The following is a 20,009-nucleotide window of genomic DNA, read 5'->3' as shown; positions in this document are numbered from 1 at the left end:
CTAACTATTCTCCCAATCCCTGCTGCTGAAAAACATCCCCACAGCATGATGCTGCCACCACCATGCTTCACCGTAGGGATGGTGCCAGGTTTCCTCCAGGTGTGATGCTTGGCATTTAGGCCAAAGAGTTCAATCTTGGTTTCATCAGACCAGAGAATCTTGTTTCTCATGGTCTATGAGTCCTTTAGGTGCCTTTTGGCAAACTCCAAGTGGGTTGTCATGTGACTTTTACTGAGGAGTAGCTTCTGTCTGGCCACTCTACCATAAAGGCTTGATTGGTGGAGTGCTGCAGAGATGATTGTCCTTCTGAAAGGATCTCCCATCCCCACAGAGGAACTCTGGCGTTCTGTCAGAGTGACCATTGGGTTCTTGGTCACCTCCCCTGCCAAGGCCCTTCTCCCCAATTGCCCAGTTTGGCCGGGCGGCCAGCTCTAGGAAGAGTCTTGGTGGTTCCAAACTTCTTCCATTTAAGATTGATGGAGACCACTGTGTTCTTGGGGACCTTCAATGTTGCAGACATTTTTTGGTACCCTTCCCTAGATCTGTGCCTGACACAATCCTGTTTCTAAATTCTACGGACAATTCCTTCAACCTCATGGCTTGGTTTTTGCTCTGACATGCACTGTCAACTGTGGGACCTAATATAGACAGGTGTGTGCCTTTCCAAATCATGTCCAATCAATTGAATTTACTACAGGTGGACTCCAATCAAGTTGTAGAAACATCTCAAGGATGATCATTGGAAACAAGATGCACCTGAGCTCAATTTCGAGTCTTACAGCAAAGGGTCTGAATACTTAGGTAAATAAGGTATATAATTTGTAATACATTTCTAAAAACCTGTTTTCGCTTTGTCATTATGGGTTATTGTGTGTTGATTTATTGGGACAGCACTGCTTTGAGACATGCGTTGGGACTCATCTTGATAAATCAATCAATGTCAGATTTGTGTTTTCACTGAATCTCCGTCTGGATATTGGTTAGGCTACAATTAGGCTGGGAAATGTTAGCTAAATTGAGGTGAGTGATGCTCATGATCATCTAGTCTGATGTATCAGAACATTTAGTCTAGTTGGCTGATTTATCAGAACATTTAGTCTAGTTGGCTGATTTATCAGAACATTTAGTCTAGTTGGCTGATTTATCAGAACATTTAGTCTAGTTGGTTGATTTATCAGATCATTTAGTCTAGTTGGCTGACTTATCAGAACATTTAGTCTAGTTGGCTGATTTATCAGAACATTTAGTCTAGTTGGCTGATTTATCAGATCATTTAGTCTAGTTGGCTGATTTATCAGAACATTTAGTCTAGTTGGTTGATTTATCAGAACATTTTGCCAGCATGTTATTCAGGATATGTAGTTTATCAAGTGGATTATTTTGCTCCTCACTCCAGGCCCTTAGTAGCCTTACACCCAAACTAAAGCCTGTTACTTCACTGACTTGTATCGATCAATGTGATCTGGTTGATTCTCTGGCTGGGCAAATAAGTGGAGGTATAGATCATCTATCTGTGATCAGAAACATTTAGCATCTAATAATGTAGCCTAAATCAAGAGTAGGCCTGTTATCTTGCTCGATCACGTAAAGCCTATACACTTTTAGAGTTGTGAAATATGAACATGAGACTCACATGCTTTTGAAAATAGGTATGCTATTATTTTCTATTGGTATCATGATGCAGATACTCTCAAGGTAAGCCCCATACGTCTGCCCCCTAACAACGTGGAGTGAGGGTAGGAAAGAGATGAAATGTGGAACAAAAAGGCAATGGGCTTGTTCTCTGCTTCAAATTGTCTCCTTTTTTTCCCCATGACTCAAGTTGTGTGGGAAAATATTATTATTATTTTATTCTGTTATATTGCTTTAAATTCTTAACATAAAATATGTGTTGACTGTGATCAGGTAGGTATGTCTTTAATTAACAAAATAATGAACTATTGATTTCATTCATTTGGAGGTAATTAAACTCAACTTTTTTTTACAAGCAAAATACCGTAAATTAAGTTTGAAGAGTGAAGTTTTAGAAATCAAGATCGTCTTGATCAATATCACTATTTTTGGCCTTGCTTGACTTGACAGATCTTGCCGGAGACTTCTTTGGAGTCTTCTTCTTTGGGGAGACGACTTGTCGCTCGAGAACCTCGCTGGCTGACTCTGTGACTTCTGACACTTTGATCTCGTTCTCTTTGTCCATAAGGTACATCTGCTTTCTCTTCACAGAGAGGTGGTGGCCCAAGCCTTTCCCCGACCCTGTCTGTGAACTCTTCTCACTGTTGGACTCTCTCTCTGCCTCTTCATCCAGGATTTCGTCCAGCGAGCCTGGTTGGGATTCCATGGAAGATTTGGTTGGCTGGCTATGTAGGCTCGTCTCAGATGTCCCAGAATGTCCATCACCGTCGTCTTCAGACTGTCCTTTGCTTGTGACATCATCCGCCTCATCGGCTGGCTCTTCCTCGGGAGCAGCATAGTTTTTAGCTGTATCCTCCTCATCTTCCTCCTGCTCCTCCTCATCTTCCTCCTGCTCCTCCTCATCTTCCTCTTGCTCCTCCTCAGCTTCTGTCTGGTCCTCCTCAACTTCCTCTTCAGCTTCCTCCTGTTCTTCCTCAGCAGCAGCATCCTCTTCTGCTGCATCCTTCTTCTCCACTTCCGCCTGCTCCTCCTCAGCTTCTGCCTGCTCCTCCTCCCCTTCCTCCACCTCCTCCTCAACAGTAGTCTCCTCAACCTGAAGCTCAGCCTCTGCTGCAGTACCACCCTCTTCTTCTGCTTTGTCCTCTTGGGCCTCTGACTCCTCATTGTTTCCTTCAGTCTCTGAATCCTCAACGTCAGAGTAAGCACCTTCTTCAGAGTACTCTAATCTGGAAAAGGCATCGAATGAGGTCACTTGAGTTTCCTTAAGTGTTTCCTCCACGTTGTCTTTCCTGATAGCTGTCTCCTCGATGTTTGACTCATCTACTGGCTCTATTTTCTCTTCTTTTTCAGCTTCCTCTTTTTCTACATCCTCCTCAGCTTCAGCTTCAGCTCCATTTCCTGCTCCTTCATCTTCAGCTGCCTCTGCTTCGCCAGTCTCTTCTTCGACTGCTGTTTCAGGTTCTGCCGACTCTTTTCCTGCGTTTTCAGTCTCATCTCCTATTGTTTCATATCTGGCTGTCTGCTCTTCTCCCTCAGCTGTCTCAGCTTCAGCACTCTCTTCCTCTCCTGCTGTTTCGTCGTCAGCTGTCTCTTCCCCTGAAGTTTCAGCTAGTGCTGTTTCTTCTCCTGCAGTTTCAGCTAGTGCCGACTCATCACCGGTTGTTTCAACTTCAGCCTCCTCCTCTCCTGTAGTTTCATCTTGAGCTGTCTCTTCTTCTGCTGCTGTCTCAGCTTCTGCCGCCTCCTCTCCTGTAGTTTCCTCTTCAACTGCCTCCGTTTCAGCTTCCTCCTCTCCTGCTGTCTCTGCCTCAGCACTCTCCTCCTCTCCAACAGTTTCGTCTTCTCCGGCAGTTTCATCTTCAGTTGATTCTACTTTGGTACTCTCAGCTTCAACAGTGTCATCTTCTGCTTCGTCTTCTGCTGTCTCTTCTCCCTCTACTTCAGCTTCCTTGTCTTCTCCTGCTTCATCCTCAGCAGTCTCTGCCTCTGCAGTTTCAGCTTCAGCTTCTTCCTCTCCCGCCATTTCATCATCAGCTGTCTTTGCTTCAGTGCTCTCCACTTCTTCTGCTGTTGATCCTGCTGCTATAACAGTTTCTGCTTCATCAGTTTCTTCTTCTGCTGCTTCCTCTGTTTCTTCGTCAGCTGTCTCTACTTCAGCAGTGTCCTCTTCTCCTGCTGTTTTGTCATCAGCTGCTGTCTCTTCTTCAGAAGTTGCTTCTTCTCCTGCTTCATCTTCTACTGTCTCAGCTTCTGCTGTTTCTGCTTTAGCTTCCTCCTCCTCCTCTACTGCTTCATCTTCTGCAGTTTCTGCGTCAACAGTTTCTTCATCTTTAGCAATATCATCTTCCTCTTCTTTTACTGCTTCATCTTTAACTGTCTCTTCTACTGCTGCCTCAGCTTCATTACCCATTTCATCATCCTGAGCAGCATCTTCCTGTTCTTGTGATTCCTTCGCCTCTTTCTTAGCCCCGTTGATAACGTTTTCAACAAGAGTTTCCGCTGCTTTGGCTTCATCTATACCTCCAGTCTTTTTCAACTGGAGAATTGACTTTAAATCAAATGCATGTATAATACTAGTTTTCACTACTGTGGCTTCATCCATAGTTTCAGTGTCATCAGTAGCATTAACTTCTTGTGTCTTTGGAGTAGGGTTCTTTTTCAACTGGAGGATTGACTTTAGATCAAAGGCCATCATGACTGGAGCAATATGCAAAACTTCTGCAGGAAGCAGTGGCCCTAAATCCAGTTTCTTCTTTATACATGTTTCACAAGGGCAATATTCATCATCACTCCGTTGGTCACTGAAAGAAGTGCCGGTTGCATCGTCGCTTTTCTCCTCTCGGTAATCAATAGACTGGTTGCGCACGACCTTCAGTCTTCTTCGCCTCGTCTCAGTTTGCGCACTTAATTCTCGTGACAATTCTTCTTTGGGTGGTCTTGGTCTTCCACCCTGACCGTGGATCTTCCTTAGTTCTCTGTCAATGCTTAATTGTATCCTCCTATGCACATCGTCTTTTAGTTCGGCTATCATGGCATCGAGATGTTCGCTGTCGTCCAAATTCCAGCGAATCTTGAACTCAGCCATGGCATCCACATAATGTGTCATGAACTGTTTCTCTAGTTTGTTCAGTAACTTCAAGACCCAGACAGGATCAGGATCCAGGGAAACCTTTTTGGCTAGTTGTGCCCTTTGGGCAGATGGAGGAGAGCCAGAGGTTGCGTCCTCTCGAGGGTCTGAGCTCTTGTTGGAAGACGGGGGTGTTTCTGGTAATTCTCTCAGACTTTCATTTCTAATGGTGTCATCAGACGCCGGGATGTCTTCGTCTTTTTGTTTCTCTTCCTCCACTGTTGTTCCTCCTTCTCCTCCTCCTTCCTCTGTGGTCCATTGGACCTGACTGGCTATGTCCAGAGTGGCTGGATCAGACATAGGGATTGAGGACTCTGGGCTTTCTTGTTCCTCTGCAGTTTCGTCAACTTCTTGTACCATCAGCAATGCTTCCCCCTCTGCGTTCGGTGCATGTGCCAAACCACCTGAGCTCTTACCTGAGCCTGTTGAGTCACTGCTGACGTCCACCCCAGAGGAGGACCTTGCTTTGGTGTCACCGTCCACAGAGTGTTGATCACAGCCATTCTGCTGTGTCTTTTGATTCTCTGCAGGGTCACACAACCAGAGGGACTGGAGGATGTTCATTAGCTCTCTGTACCTTGCTTCCTTGGCATTTGCATCGTCATTGTGATCAAAGTCTATCAACTGCAGCTTTGCGAGGCAATCCAGGAGACCTCTGGCTGAGGTGCTCAGTTTACGTCCGTACACTGGGGAAACTTCAGGTAAGCTGTGACACCGGTCAAGCTTGGGACTCAACAGTACTTTCATCACCTGCACTGAGGAGTGAAAGCTCTTTGATATGTCCTCCTGTGGAACGGTGCCCTCTGGTTGGGTCTTAGGTGGGGTCTCTGCTGGCTCCTCACCATCAGCCACATGGTTGGCTGCTGTCTCTTTGGGCTCTTCCTTTTCTTTTTGAGTCTCACACACAGCAGTGACATTGTTCTCCTCCGTCCCATTCGTTTTGTCCTTTGGTGCCAGCTCCGGTGAATGGCCTCTGTCACTGAATTCGTCCCCAATGTCGTACATCTCACTATCAGATGGTATTTTCTTAAGCCACTCATTCACCACCTCTGTTGGAGAGGCGTTTGGTAAATTGGAGGGAACCAGCTCAGAGACATCTCCTTCCAGCAACTGTAGGGAGGAACTGCGAGAGGAAACCCCTTTCCTGTGTTTGCACTTGCTGCTCTTGTCACTTTTGTTGTCACTGACATTCCTGTCTGTCGCTTCTAAGGGACCATCGCATAAGATGTTAGATCTCTCCTTCCTAGGATCTGCTGTGTGTAACTTGTTACTGTCACTTGAAAACCCAAGTAGAATAACAGGTTGTTTAATTTTTCTAGGGGTTGGTGGGCAGTGTGGTGGAGTAGGAGTGAGATGACTCTCTGATGCAATAGAGTTAGGTCTGGGAGTGTCTACATGATCTCTAGTGGCAATCTTTGATTTGTTTGTCTTCATTGAAATATCACTCCCTTTGTCGCTTTTGGCATCATCCGTATTGTTTTTGTCCTTTTGTCCTTTCACTTGTAGGTGGGACGACACATTGGACATGTTGCTTTTAGGTCTCTCAGTCACTTCAGCAGTTATGCTATCTTTGGGTTTGGAGTTACAGTAAATACATGTGTCTGATGTGTGGATCCTGTCTGATGTGTGGGTTCTGTCTGATGCGTGGGACTTGGCAGATGCGTGGGTTCCGACTGATTTTGGAGACTTAGCCGACACAGCACTTGTTGCTTTTTCCACATGTTCCTCTACCTGCTCTGCAGCCTTTTCTTCAGCAGCAACTTCAGAAACTTTGGACTTCCTTGATCTTGCAGATACATGTGACTTAGCTGATACAGCACTGGATGCTCGCTCCTCTGTTTCATGGTCAGGTTTCTTAGATCTTGCTGAGATATTTGATTTAGCAGACATAGCGCTCGGTGCTCTCTCCTTCGTTTTCTCTCCTGAGGCTGCTGTTTCCTCAGCAGAAGCTTCAGGAAATTTGGATTTCCCTGATTTTGCAGAGACATTGGACTTAGCTGACTTTGCTGACATAGCACTAGGCGCTCTCTCTTCTGTTTCATCCTCAGGTTGAGCAGTATCGTCCGTTGGAACTTTGGACTTAGCAGATATGGCTCTAGCTGTTCTCTCGGTTTGATGCTCTTTTTCAGCAGGGACTTCAGACACTGTTGACTTCCTGGATCTTGCAGAGATATTAGACTTAGGTGACATAGTGCTCGGTGCTCTCTCTTCAGTTTCTTCTATCTCTTCTGCATTTTCCTCAGCTGGAAATCCAGAAGCTTTAGATTTTATAGATCTAGCTGAAGCATTTGACATGGCTGACTTAGCTGACATAGCACTAGCTGCTCTCTCCTCCTCTGCAGCAGGATCATCTGAAAAGTCGTATTTCTTGTGTCTTGCTGACATATTGTACTTAGCAGACATAGCACTGGATGCTCTCTCGGGTTCTTGAAGACAAAGGTCAGAACCCTTGGACTTCTTTGATCTTGCAGGAACATTAGACTTAGCTGACCTAGCAGACATGGCACTGGGTGCTCTCTCTTTAATATCTTCCAGTTCCTCGTCTCCATTTTCCATAGGAGGAACTTCCAAAGCTTTAGACTTTGCCGATCTTGTAGAAACATTTGATTTTTGGGATCTTGCAGAAACATTGGACTTAGCAGACATGGCACTGGGAGCTCGTTCCTCTGTTTCGTCCTCTGGTTCAGAAGATCCCCCTACATCCTCTTCTGCATTTTCTTCAGCAGGAATTTCTGAAGCTTTAGATTTCTTGGATCTTGCAGAGACATTGGACTTAGCTGACATAGTGCTCGGGGCTCTCTCTTCAGTTTCCCCTACTTCACATTCGATGGCTTCTTCAGCAGGAACTTCTGAAGCCTCCACTTCCACTTCAGGAGGAACTTCTGAAGCTTTAGACTTTGCAGATCTTGCAGAAACATTGGATTTTTGGGATCTTGCAGAGACATTGGACTTAGCTGACTTAGCTGACATAGTACTAGCTGCTCTTTCCTCCTCTGCAGCAGGATCATCTGAAAAGTCGTACTTCTTGTGTCTTGCTGACATATTGTACTTAGCAGACATAGCACTGGATGCTCTCTCAGGTTCTTGAAGACAAAATTCAGAAACCTTGGACTTCTTTGATCTTGCAGAAACATTGGACTTAGCAGACATAGCACTGGGAGCTCTCTCCTTAGCGACCTCCACTTCCTCTTCTGCGTTGTCGTCAGCTGAAGCTGGAGTTTCATCCTCAGGTTCAGCAGGAACTTCAGTCTTAGCAGACATGGCACTAGGTGCTCTCACAGTTTCTTCTATCGCTTCTGCATTTTCCACAGCTGGAAATCCAGAAGCTTTAGATTTTATAGATCTAGCTGAAGCATTTGACATGGCTGACTTAGCTGACATAGTACTAGCTGCTCTCTCCTCCTCTGCAGCAGGATCATCTGAAAAGTCGTACTTCTTGTGTCTTGCTGACATATTGTACTTAGCAGACATAGCACTGGATGCTCTCTCGGGTTCTTGAAGACAAAATTCAGAATCCTTGGACTTCTTTGATCTTGCAGGAACATTAGACTTAGCTGATTTAGCAGACATGGCACTGGGTGCTCTCTCTTTAATATCTTCCAATTCCTCGTCTCCATTTTCCATAGGAGGAACTTCCAAAGCTTTAGACTTTGCCGATCTTGCAGAAACATTGGATTTTTGGGATCTTGCAGAAACATTGGACTTAGCAGACATGGCACTGGGAGCTCGTTCCTCTGTTTCGTCCTCTGGTTCAGCAGATCCCCCTACATCCTCTTCTGCATTTTCTTCAGCAGGAATTTCTGAAGCTTTAGATTTCTTGGATCTTGCAGAGACATTGGACTTAGCTGACATAGCACTCGGTGCTCTCTCTTCAGTTTCCCCTACTTCACATTCGATGGTTTCTTCAGCAGGAACTTCTGAAGCCTCCACTTCCACTTCAGGAGGAACTTCTGAAGCTTTAGACTTTGCAGATCTTGCAGAAACATTGGATTTTTGGGATCTTGCAGAGACATTGGACTTAGCTGACTTAGCTGACATAGTACTAGCTGCTCTCTCCTCCTCTGCAGCAGGATCATCTGAAAAGTCGTACTTCTTGTGTCTTGCTGACATATTGTACTTAGCAGACATAGCACTGGGTGCTCTCTCTGGTTCTTGAAGACAAAATTCAGAATCTTTGGACTTCTTTGATCTTGCAGAAACATCAGACTTAGCTGACTTAGTAGACATGGTACTGGGTGCTCTTTCTTCAATTTCTGTCAATTCTTTGTCTCCATTTTCCACAGGACGAACTTCTAAAGCTTTAGACTTTGCTGACCTTGCAAATACATTGGATTTCTTTGATTTTGCAGAAGCATTAGATTTAGCAGACATAGCACTGTGTGCTCTCTCTTCAGTCGGATCCTCTCCTTCAGCAGGAACTTCAGAAACTCTGGATTTCTTGGATCTTGCTGAAACATTAGACTTAGTTGACTTGGCAGACATAGCGCTCGGTGCTCTTTCCTCAGCTTCTACTTTTTCTTTAGCAGTTTCCTCAGCAGGAACTTCTGAAGTCTCCACTTCCACTTCAGGAGGAACTTCAGAAGCTTTAGATTTTGTCGATCTAGCTGAAACATTGGACTTAGCTGACATAGAACTAACTGCTCTCTCCTCCTCTGCAGCAGGATCATCTGAAAAGTCGTACTTCTTGTGTCTTGCTGACATATTATACTTAGCAGACATAGCACTGGATGCTCTCTCGGGTTCTTGAAGACAAAATTCAGAATCCTTGGACTTCTTTGATCTTGCAGGGACATCAGACTTAGCTGAATTAGCAGACATGGCACCGGGTGCTCTCTCTTTAATATCTTCCAATTCCTCGTCTTCATTTTCCATAGGAGGAACTTCAGAAGCTTTGGATTTAGCTGACATAGCACTAGGAGCACGATCCTCTGTTTCCTCTGCTTCTGTGTCTTCTTCCGATATATTTTCTGCTGTTTGTTCTACCTCCTCTCCTGTATTTTCTTCAGTTTTTTCTTCAGCGGGAGCTTCTGACATAGCACTAGCTGCTCTCTCAGATTCTTTCACTTCTGCGTTGTCTTCAGCATTGGAAACATTGCACTCAGCAGACATAGCACTAGATGGTCTCTCATCAGTTTGATCCTCTTCTCCATCAGAAATATAGTATTTCTTGTATCTTGATGACCGGTTGTACTTAGAAGACATAGTGCTGGATGTTCTCTCAGTGTCTTCTCCAACACAAATTTGAGAAACCTTGGTCTTTTTTGATCTGGTAGAAGCATTGGACTTAGCAGACATGGCACTAGGTGCTCTCTCCTCAGCTTCTTCTTTCTGTTTTACATTTTCATCAGGTGGATCTTCAGAAACATTGGATTTCGTAGATCTCGCAGAAACATTAGACTTCGCTGACATAGCTCTCGGTGATCTCTCCTCAGTTTCCCCCACATCATCTACTGCTGTAGACTTTCTTGACCTTGCTGAGGCATTAGATTTAATAGACATAGCACTGGATGCTCTCTCTTCAGTTTGTTCTACTTCTGCCTTTTCTTCAGCGGGAACAACTATGGATTTCTTGCATCTTGCTGAAACGGCAGACTTACCAGACAAGGCACTGGCTGCTCTAAGTTCTTCTTCTGGACAGAGTTTAGAAACCTTGGACTTCTTTGATTTTGCAGAAACAGACTTAGCAGACTTACCAGACACAGCACTGGGTGCTCTCTCTTTAGTTTCCCCTGCTTCGTCTCCTGCATTTTCTTCAGCGGGAACGTCTGCAGCGGGATCATCAGAAACATCGTATTTCATCAGTGACATCGTATTTCTTGCTGACATATTGTATTTAGCAGATATAGCACTGGATGCTCTCTTAGTTTCTTCAACACAAAGTTTGGACTTCTTTGATCTGGTAGACACATTAGACATAGCACTAGCTGCTCTCTCCTCCGCTTCATCCAATTCGTCTTCAGCGTTGTCTTCAGTAGGAACATCAGAAACTTTGGACTTCCTTGAGGAGTTTGATTTAACTGACAAAGCACTTGAAGTTGTTTTTGCGTTTTCTTCAGCTGCCACTTCTGACATTTTGGACTGACATCTTGTTGAGACATTTGATTGAACTGACATGGCACTTGAGGATCTTTTGTCTGTTTGATGTTGCTGTACTTCTACATCTTCTACAGCTGAAACGTTGGACTTCCTTGACTTTACTGAGGCATTGGATTTGACTGACATGGCACTTGATAACCACTCTCCCTTCTCCTCCTGAACTCCTGAATCCCCAACTTTGGATCTCCTGGATCTGGTAGAGACATTTGATTTGACAGACAGTGAGCTCATTGCCCTCTCCTCTGGTTTGGTGTCTTTGGTTTCAGTGTTCTCTGAAGGGATCCCTTCTTGACCTGCTTCCTTTTCAACTGCAGTCTCAGCATTTCTGTCATCAGCGTCCGTAGAATCTCCTGCTTCGTCAGATGCTTCACATTTACAGTTGTTTGATTCTTGGTCCTCTTGTCCATCTGCTGGTGCCCGAGACACAGCCTTGACTGACTTAGAGTGCACAGAAGATGCCTTACTACTAGGAGGCCTGGGAGATAAATGTTGCATTGGTGTTGCTGCTGTGTTTAAAACAGCACTTCTGGTGGGCTCCTCCTCCTTCTCTTCGGTGTTACTATTCTGGGAACACGAACACGCTCTCGAAGCACTTGGTGGAAGGTCGTCATCCTCATCATCCTGGTCTTCCCTGAGCGATGCCAGAATCTGAGAGGAAAGACTAACAGCAGACACAGGCCGCTCGTCTTCCTCCGCATCAGTGATCTTGACGCTAACCTCACTCTGAGACTCCTTAGAAGGAGCAGAGGAAGAACTATCAGCCATAGCCTCGTCGTTATCCGATGCCTGAGTTGTAATGTCAATGCTCTCGCTCTTGCCAAGGATCTCGCTTTTATCCTGGGTAGAAGCCCTACTCTTACACTTCCCAGACGTCGTCGTCAAGCTCATCTCGCTCCTACTGCAGCCGCGGCTGATGGTGCAGTACTCCACAGTGGTGTCGCCCCCCTCCTCCGCAGTCTGTTGGAAGCAAGTCGCCTTCTCCACCATGTACTCGGTGATCTCCTCACTGGACATGGTCTCCCCCAAACCTTTTTTATGGACAATGGTGTGTGAGGAGGCACTAGAGCTGGAGGAGGTGACGTGGCGGACAGTCCTCTGCCCCCCCGAAATATGGGTCTTCCAGATCTCATAGTCCTGGCAGTGGCCGCAGCAGTGCTGACAGTGAGGGATCTCCAGATGCGTCTCGTGCAGTTTGGTGATGTAGGCATCATCAGCCTCGCCTGGTGAAAGGGGCTCCGACTCGGAACAGCTTTCCACACTACCTTGCTGAAGAAAGCAGTTGTCGTGGTATCCTTGGAGGTATTCGTTGGTCGTTCCTACCGACTTCTTTATCTCTGTGGACCAATGTAGGGTCTCGTCGTTCAGTAGTCGGAAACGCACTTTCATTTCCATTGACAAGCTGCCATCTTTGTTGACTAGCACCCTTTTCTCAATGTCATCGTCCATCAAGCCTTCACGGCCAACATGGGCCGGGGATGTAGAGTTGATTGGTGGGAGTGATTTGTCAGATGATATGGAGTGCTTGGCTGACCGGTTGGATTCAGATCTTGGGTGGATGACAGTTTTCGTTGTCTCAAGTCCTAAGCTGCCTGTATTAGTGAAAAAGGAGAAAAAAAACTCATGATCAGTTAGGTTTATAAGAAGATTGACACTGACGATATTTCAATTTGATAATAAAAAATAAAAACGTTTATAAAAAAAAAAGTTTCAACAAGTTCAATAACTTTGTTTTACAAGAATTATCAGATTTTTGTTGTTGTTGAAGATTGATGATGATATTGATATCTATGATGGCCATGATACTGACAGTTCCAAACAAAATGTTTTGCGTAACATAGTAGTAGAATTGATCAAAAATGTCTTGTAATGACAGTGTAAGACGTTGTTAAGTTATATTTCTACCAGTTTTCTCTGATTCCTGTCCTTCACTGGCTGTGTTGGAGAGTCCAAGAGACTTTGGACTCAGTCGTGGAAGTTTGGCATCTGAGTTTTTCCGGAAGTTCTCCAGAAGGATGGTGTGGGAGGGCTCATGGCCCACACAAATCAACACACTGGGGCACTGCAAGAGACTCTGAACACTGTCGATCTGAGGAACACACAGATAGATAGGTGAGAAGAATCTTCCGGAAAGATTCCTAGATGAGGAAACGGACAAAGAGAATTAGTCAAAATCAGTTGTGATCTAAACTAAGATTGGTAGGTCTCTCTTGCAAGAAATGTTTTATCACAATGAGACAACCCCTGAATAATGTTTACATAAAGAGTCAAAGAATTATAAAGTGTTTAAAGGATGCTATATGATTAAGACCCTACACAAGGTACGGACATGGATTCAAAGTCGTTATGGTCGTTATGGATTACAGCCATCAACAACATAAAGATGTTAATGAGTTCAGGAAACATAAACATCTGCCATCTTAACTTTTCTCACGCGAACATTAAGGCTAATCATTAAAACAGCATCTTAACTCCTGCTCCTGTTCCCACCCAAAGCCCCTCTGATATTATTAACTTGAGTTAATTAGCCTACCATGAGGGGAAGTCTGATATAGAAAATATGTTTTAGGCATTCTGCATGCTGACTTGCATCCGTAACACTGTAGCCCTTTCCTGCAGTCAGTGACCAATAGCGCTCCCTCTTTCACCTCATGGGTTTGAATTACAGAAAACTGTATGGAACTACTTGGATTTGTCCAATAGGAATTGGTTGTTTTAGTTTTGCGTCTATTTTGCCCGTTTCCAGCCCTAGGAGTTTGCTGAATGGGCGAAAGCAGGAGCCACACCACAGAGAGTTGTGATCAGTGTGATGATCACTGTAATCCATTACAGATCGCATAATGACCTAGTGATTTATCTGCTCGGGTAACAAACTATTCTCTTCATTCTGTGTGCTGTGTGGAAATCTCCATATTATACGCTCATTGAACTCAAAATCATTAAGTAGTTCAATTTACAATCTACAAATCTAACACAAATTAATCAACACGTTTTTTTTTTTACTTCACCTTCTCTAGTTTGCAGAATAAGTGTTAATTCGGTGAATATTTTAAACTTTGATTAAATATTAAAGGTTGTGAAATGTAATAGCCTACTATCTCAAATAATGTACCAATGTGATGGTTTAAGTTTGGTCGTGAAACACCAGACATCAAACACCCAACATCTCAACATAAGAAAATAAATAACAAATGAAAACTGGAGTCATACTTTGCTGATTCCAGTGAGAGCCGACAAAAACGATAACCCTCTCAGATGTAGGCACTTCTGATGTTTTGTCATTTGGTAAAAAAATCTGGGATATTCCCTCACACACATATATATATATATATATATGTCTGTATTTAGACTGCTGGGATGTTTCAGTCCTCCTGTGTAACTATTAATCCTGCTTAAAACAGAGCTATTTTGAAAGACTAGAAGCAGGTCAGTGTTGAGAACACACAGGCTATTTGAAACCAGGAGTCGCTCAGAAATACGTCTTCCACTACAGCAGCGATTAATTATCTTCATGCCGGGCTACGTGTGACCGCGGATAAAGCCATTTATCTGGTTCAACTGCCAGTGTCCTTTTTTTTTACAGTTGGAAAAATAAAAATGCACTGTAAGCAGTAAGTACAACTGAATGTACAATAGAACAAATATTATATTCCGAGGAATCTTGAAGAGACTCATTTGACCTTTCAGATTTAGTTTTTGGAGGGGGGGGGGGGGGCTGGAAAAGAGTTGCCAGTTTTGATAAACTGTCTTGAGGATAATCAACGGACGTGCACAAAAATACACATTTAAACTTTGACAGTGCCAAATTTTGTTGGATCTTTTAACTTTTAACTTGATCCATTATCAGCCCATGGCTGTAGGGGTTTGGTTCTGATGCATCCTTGGGGAGTTACAGTAGCAGTGTTAGCACCACTAATGGAGCGGAGTAGAGAGCGGTACAAGACCTTACAGCATGTTTACCCTGGGTAGAACAGAGCAGGAGGGCAGGAAGTCTAATGGTTAAGAGCACTGGGGCCAGTAAACAAAATGTCGCTAGTTTGAATCTTCAAGCTGACAAGATCAACAACAAAAAAGTATGTTCTGAACCCTTGAGCAAGGCACTTAACTGTCATTGCTCCTGTAAGTCGCTCTAGATAAGCAAGTCTGCTAAGTTACATAAATGACTAATAGGATATGACAGACAGGAAATTCCTGGACGGGTGCCTAATAAGCCAGAATGATCTCTGCCTCTCAAAGAGATAGGCTTTTCCTAAACAAAAGTTGAAGGTTCTCGTACTGTAATTAATACAAATTGGTTTTGAATAGAAAAATGGAATCTTAGCATATCAGGGTTGACGGGGCTTGGTAAAGATAAAGTAGTCATAACTCCTGCCACTAGAGGTCTCTCTTTCACTCTCACATTTCCAGGCCTCTCAGAGGCAATTCGAGAAGAAGAAAGAAAAACAAGAAAACTGCTCTCAAGTCTCCACACTGTTGCGTAACATTTTCCAAACCAAATCATTCATGTGATGACTAAAAACAATTCTAACACATTCTGTTTATTTCCTGGTTATTATGTCTTGTGATATATGTTATTTCATATGCTATGTATGACTGTACTTTGTGACAAAGCAAATGTCTCTATGAGATATTGAAGTATTCTATTCCATTCTGTTCTATTCCATTCTGTTCCATTCTGTTCCATTCTGTTCTATTCTGTTCTATTCCATTCTATTCTATTCTGTTCTATTCCATTCTATTATATTCTATTCCATTCTATTCTGTTCTATTCCATTCTATTCCATTCTGTTCTATTCCATTCTATTCCATTCTATTCTGTTCTATTCCATTCTATTATATTCTGTTCTATTCCATTCTATTATATTCTGTTCTATTCCATTCTATTATATTCTGTTCTATTCCATTCTATTCTGTTCTATTCCATTCTATTCCATTCTGTTCTATTCCATTCTATTCTATTCTATTCCATTCTATTCTGTTCTATTCCATTATATTCTATTCTATTCTGTTCTGTTCTATTCCATTCTATTATATTCTGTTCTATTCCATTCTATTATATTCTGTTCTATTCCATTCTATTATATTCTATTCCATTCTATTCTGTTCTATTCCATTCTATTATATTCTGTTCTATTCCATTCTATTATATTCTGTTCTATTCCATTCTATTATATTCTGTTCTATTCCATTCTATTCTGTTCTATTCCATTCTATTCCATTCTGTTCTATTCCATTCTATTATATTCTGTTCTATTCCATTCTATTCCATTCTGTTCCATTCTGTTCCATTCTGTTCTATTCCATTCTATTCCATTCTGTTCTATTCCATTCTATTCCATTCTATTCTGTTCTATTCCATTCTATTCTGTTCTATTCCATTCTATTCTGTTCTATTCCATTCTATTCTGTTCTATTCCATTCTATTATATTCTGTTCTATTCCATTCTATTCCATTCTGTTCCATTCTGTTCTATTCCATTCTATTCCATTCTATTCTATTCTATTCCATTCTATTCTGTTCTATTCCATTCTGTTCTATTCCATTCTATTCCATTCTATTCTGTTCTATTCCATTCTATTCCATTCTGTTCTATTCCATTCTGTTCTATTCCATTCTATTCTGTTCTATTCCATTCTATTCTGTTCTATTCCATTCTATTCCATTCTGTTCTATTCTGTTCTATTCCATTCTGTTCTATTCCATTCTATTCTATTCTATTCCATTCTATTCTGTTCTATTCCATTCTATTCCATTCTGTTCTATTCCATTCTATTCCATTCTGTTCTATTCCATTCTATTCCATTCTATTCCATTCTGTTCTATTCCATTCTATTCCATTCTATTCCATTCTGTTCCATTCTGTTCTATTCCATTCTATTCCATTCTGTTCCATTCTGTTCTATTCTATTCTGTTCTATTCCATTCTATTCCATTCTGTTCCATTCTGTTCTATTCTATTCTGTTCTATTCCATTCTATTCCATTCTGTTCTATTCCATTCTATTCCATTCTGTTCCATTCTGTTCTATTCCATTCTATTCCATTCTGTTCCATTCTGTTCTATTCTATTCTGTTCTATTCCATTCTATTCCATTCTGTTCCATTCTGTTCTATTCTATTCTGTTCTATTCCATTCTATTCCATTCTGTTCTATTCCATTCTATTCCATTCTATTCCATTCTGTTCCATTCTGTTCTATTCCATTCTATTCCATTCTGTTCCATTCTGTTCTATTCTATTCTGTTCTATTCCATTCTATTCCATTCTGTTCTATTCCATTCTATTCCATTCTATTCCATTCTGTTCCATTCTGTTCTATTCCATTCTATTCCATTCTGTTCCATTCTGTTCTATTCTATTCTGTTCTATTCCATTCTATTCCATTCTGTTCTATTCCATTCTATTCTATTCTATTCCATTCTATTCTGTTCTATTCCATTCTATTCCATTCTGTTCTATTCCATTCTATTCCATTCTATTCCATTCTGTTCTATTCCATTCTATTCCATTCTGTTCTATTCCATTATATTCTATTCTATTCTATTCCATTCTATTCTGTTCTATTCCATTCTATTCCATTCTGTTCTATTCCATTCTATTCTATTCTATTCCATTCTATTCTGTTCTATTCCATTCTATTCCATTCTGTTCTATTCCATTCTATTCCATTCTATTCTGTTCTATTCCATTCTATTCTGTTCTATTCCATTCTATTCCATTCTGTTCTATTCTGTTCTATTCTATTCTGTTCTATTCCATTCTGTTCTATTCTGTTCTATTCCATTCTATTCCATTCTGTTCCATTCTGTTCCATTCTGTTCTATTCCATTCTATTCCATTCTGTTCCATTCTGTTCCATTCTGTTCTATTCCATTCTATTCTGTTCTATTCCATTCTATTCTATTCTATTCCATTCTATTCTGTTCTATTCCATTCTGTTCTATTCCATTCTATTCTATTCTATTCTGTTCTATTCCATTCTATTCTATTCTATTCCATTCTATTCTGTTCTATTCTGTTCTATTCCATTCTATTCTATTCTATTCTGTTCTATTCTGTTCTATTCCATTCTATTCCATTCTGTTCTATTCCATTCTGTTCCATTCTGTTCCATTCTGTTCTATTCCATTCTATTCCATTCTATTCTGTTCTATTCCATTCTATTCTGTTCTATTCCATTCTATTCTATTCTATTCCATTCTATTCTATTCTATTGCAATAGACAGCCGGTCCGGGGTGTCACCTTGCGTCCCTCCAGAGTGTACAGCTTCCTGATGTGGTACTGCATGAACTCAGACAGCTCCTCCAGAAACAGGCTCAGGCTGTGGAGGGTCCTGCGACGGAGCACGATGGTCCTCTGAACAGAGGGATCGCTATTCTTCACCAGCACCACCTTTTTGCTGTGCCTGGTGAGGTGCTGGTGGTCAGAGGCCTCAGCAGTGGGCTGGTCAGGCCGGGCAGGTCGCCTGCGGACATACTGCTGGGGGTGGTGGTGTGGGTGGACCGGAGGGAGGTACCAGGCTGAAGGCTCTCTTTGGGCCTCTCTTTGGGCCTCTCTCTGGGCCTCTCTCTGGGTCTCCTGTTTGGCCTCCGTGGCCTGTGCACACAGGTAGCACCCTCGGTCCTCCAGGGGCTCCTGGTAAGTGCTACCCCCACTATGGGAGGATCTGCTGGGGGACGGCGTGGGGGCAGAATGCAGCACGAAGGGGAGTGAGAGTTTGGGGTGGTGGTGGTGGTGGTGGTGGTGGTGGTGGTGGTGGCCATCGTCGTCCAAGATGGCATCGAAGCACTGGAAGCTGCGCTTATGGGAAGACATCTTTATTACTTCCTGTCCAATGGCTGTTACTTCCTAGTCAGTCCCCGCCACTGGATGAAGTTATCTCAGCCGAGAGAAGGTGAGGGACAGGTGGTTGTTGTCATGGTTACGCTGACTGGTTGTCTAGGGGCAGGTGGTTGTTGTCATGGTTACGCTGACTGGTTGTCTAGGTGCAGGTGGTCCTCAAAGTGTCTGTGTTCCTCTTATTCGCCCCCACACTGGAAAAGAGGAAGGAGAGAGAAAGTTAACAGGGGCTAATGATGATGCAGCCAAAAACGGGATTTCCCTGTGTTTTATATATTTCTCCAAACTGTGAGGTTGGAATAATACAGTGAAATTGTGAAAATTCTGATAATGCACTTTTAGTGTAAGAGCTGTTTGAAAAGACCACCTGAAATATCAACAAACTTTGCTAAGGGGGGGGGGACCGCATGACGCCATCACCAGGTGGTGTAAGTGAATAGACCAATAACAAAGAGAGTTTCAAAACTCTCTGCCAATAACAGGTAGTTTTTAGGTTACGTTAGACCCAATTAGGCCCATCACTCAGACCACTCCCAGAGACAGTCCTAGCAAAATTCCTGCTTGAGAAATTTTTGCTAAGAAGCTATATTTTTTGTTTCATTTTGACCATTTTAATTGAAAACAATCACAGTAAGGTACTTAGTTGCTACGCAGAATATATGTTATATCGAGATCAAAATGGCCGCTTTGAACCTTTCAAACTGGAATCCTTCATTGACGAAACCGCCACATCCATTTGGAAGTTACTGCAAAACAACAAACACAGTTTTTTTTTTGAAAAAAAATAAAGAGGACAGACAGGTAGAGAGCAGGACAGACAGGGATAAGAGGACAGACAGGTAGAGAGCAGGACAGACAGGGATAAGAGGACAGACAGGTAGAGAGCAGGACAGACAGGTAGAGAGCAGGACAGACAGGTAGAGAGCAGGACAGACAGGGATAAAGAGGACAGACAGGGATAAAGAGGACAGACAGGGATAAAGAGGACAGACAGGTAGAGAGCAGGACAGACAGGTAGAGAGCAGGACAGACAGGTAGAGAGCAGGACAGACAGGTAGAGAGCAGGACAGACAGGTAGAGAGCAGGACAGACAGGTAGACAGCAGGACAGACAGGGATAAAAAGGACAGACGGGTAGAGAGCAGGACAGACAGGTAGAGAGCAGGACAGACAGGTAGAGAGCAGGACAGACAGGTAGAGAGCAGGACAGACAGGGATAAAGAGGACAGACAGGGATAAAGAGGACAGACAGGGATAAAGAGGACAGACAGGTAGAGAGCAGGAGAGACAGGTAGAGAGCAGGACAGACAGGTAGAGA

At 42.9% G+C, this 20,009-nt stretch overlaps 1 protein-coding gene across 1 annotated transcript; it reads right to left on the bottom strand.

Annotated features, from left to right (window-relative positions):
- Positions 1-1,225: 1,225 nt before the first annotated feature.
- On the bottom strand, positions 1,226-18,594 carry rp1l1b (rp1 like 1b). The gene is made up of 3 exons (XM_029692384.1): positions 18,096-18,594; positions 12,758-12,941; positions 1,226-12,444 (listed from the first exon to the last, which is right to left on the bottom strand). The coding sequence occupies exons 1-3, from the start codon at positions 18,138-18,140 to the stop codon at positions 2,024-2,026; spliced, it is 10,650 nt and encodes a 3,549-aa protein (XP_029548244.1). The 5' UTR covers positions 18,141-18,594; the 3' UTR covers positions 1,226-2,023.
- Between the last annotated feature and the right edge of the window lie 1,415 nt (positions 18,595-20,009).

Source organism: Salmo trutta, chromosome 1 (assembly GCF_901001165.1).
Source record: "Salmo trutta chromosome 1, fSalTru1.1, whole genome shotgun sequence".
Classification (NCBI taxonomy): Eukaryota; Metazoa; Chordata; class Actinopteri; order Salmoniformes; family Salmonidae; genus Salmo; species Salmo trutta.
The sequence above is the reverse complement of the archived record's forward strand: the minus strand, read 5'-3'. Positions and strand labels throughout refer to the sequence as shown.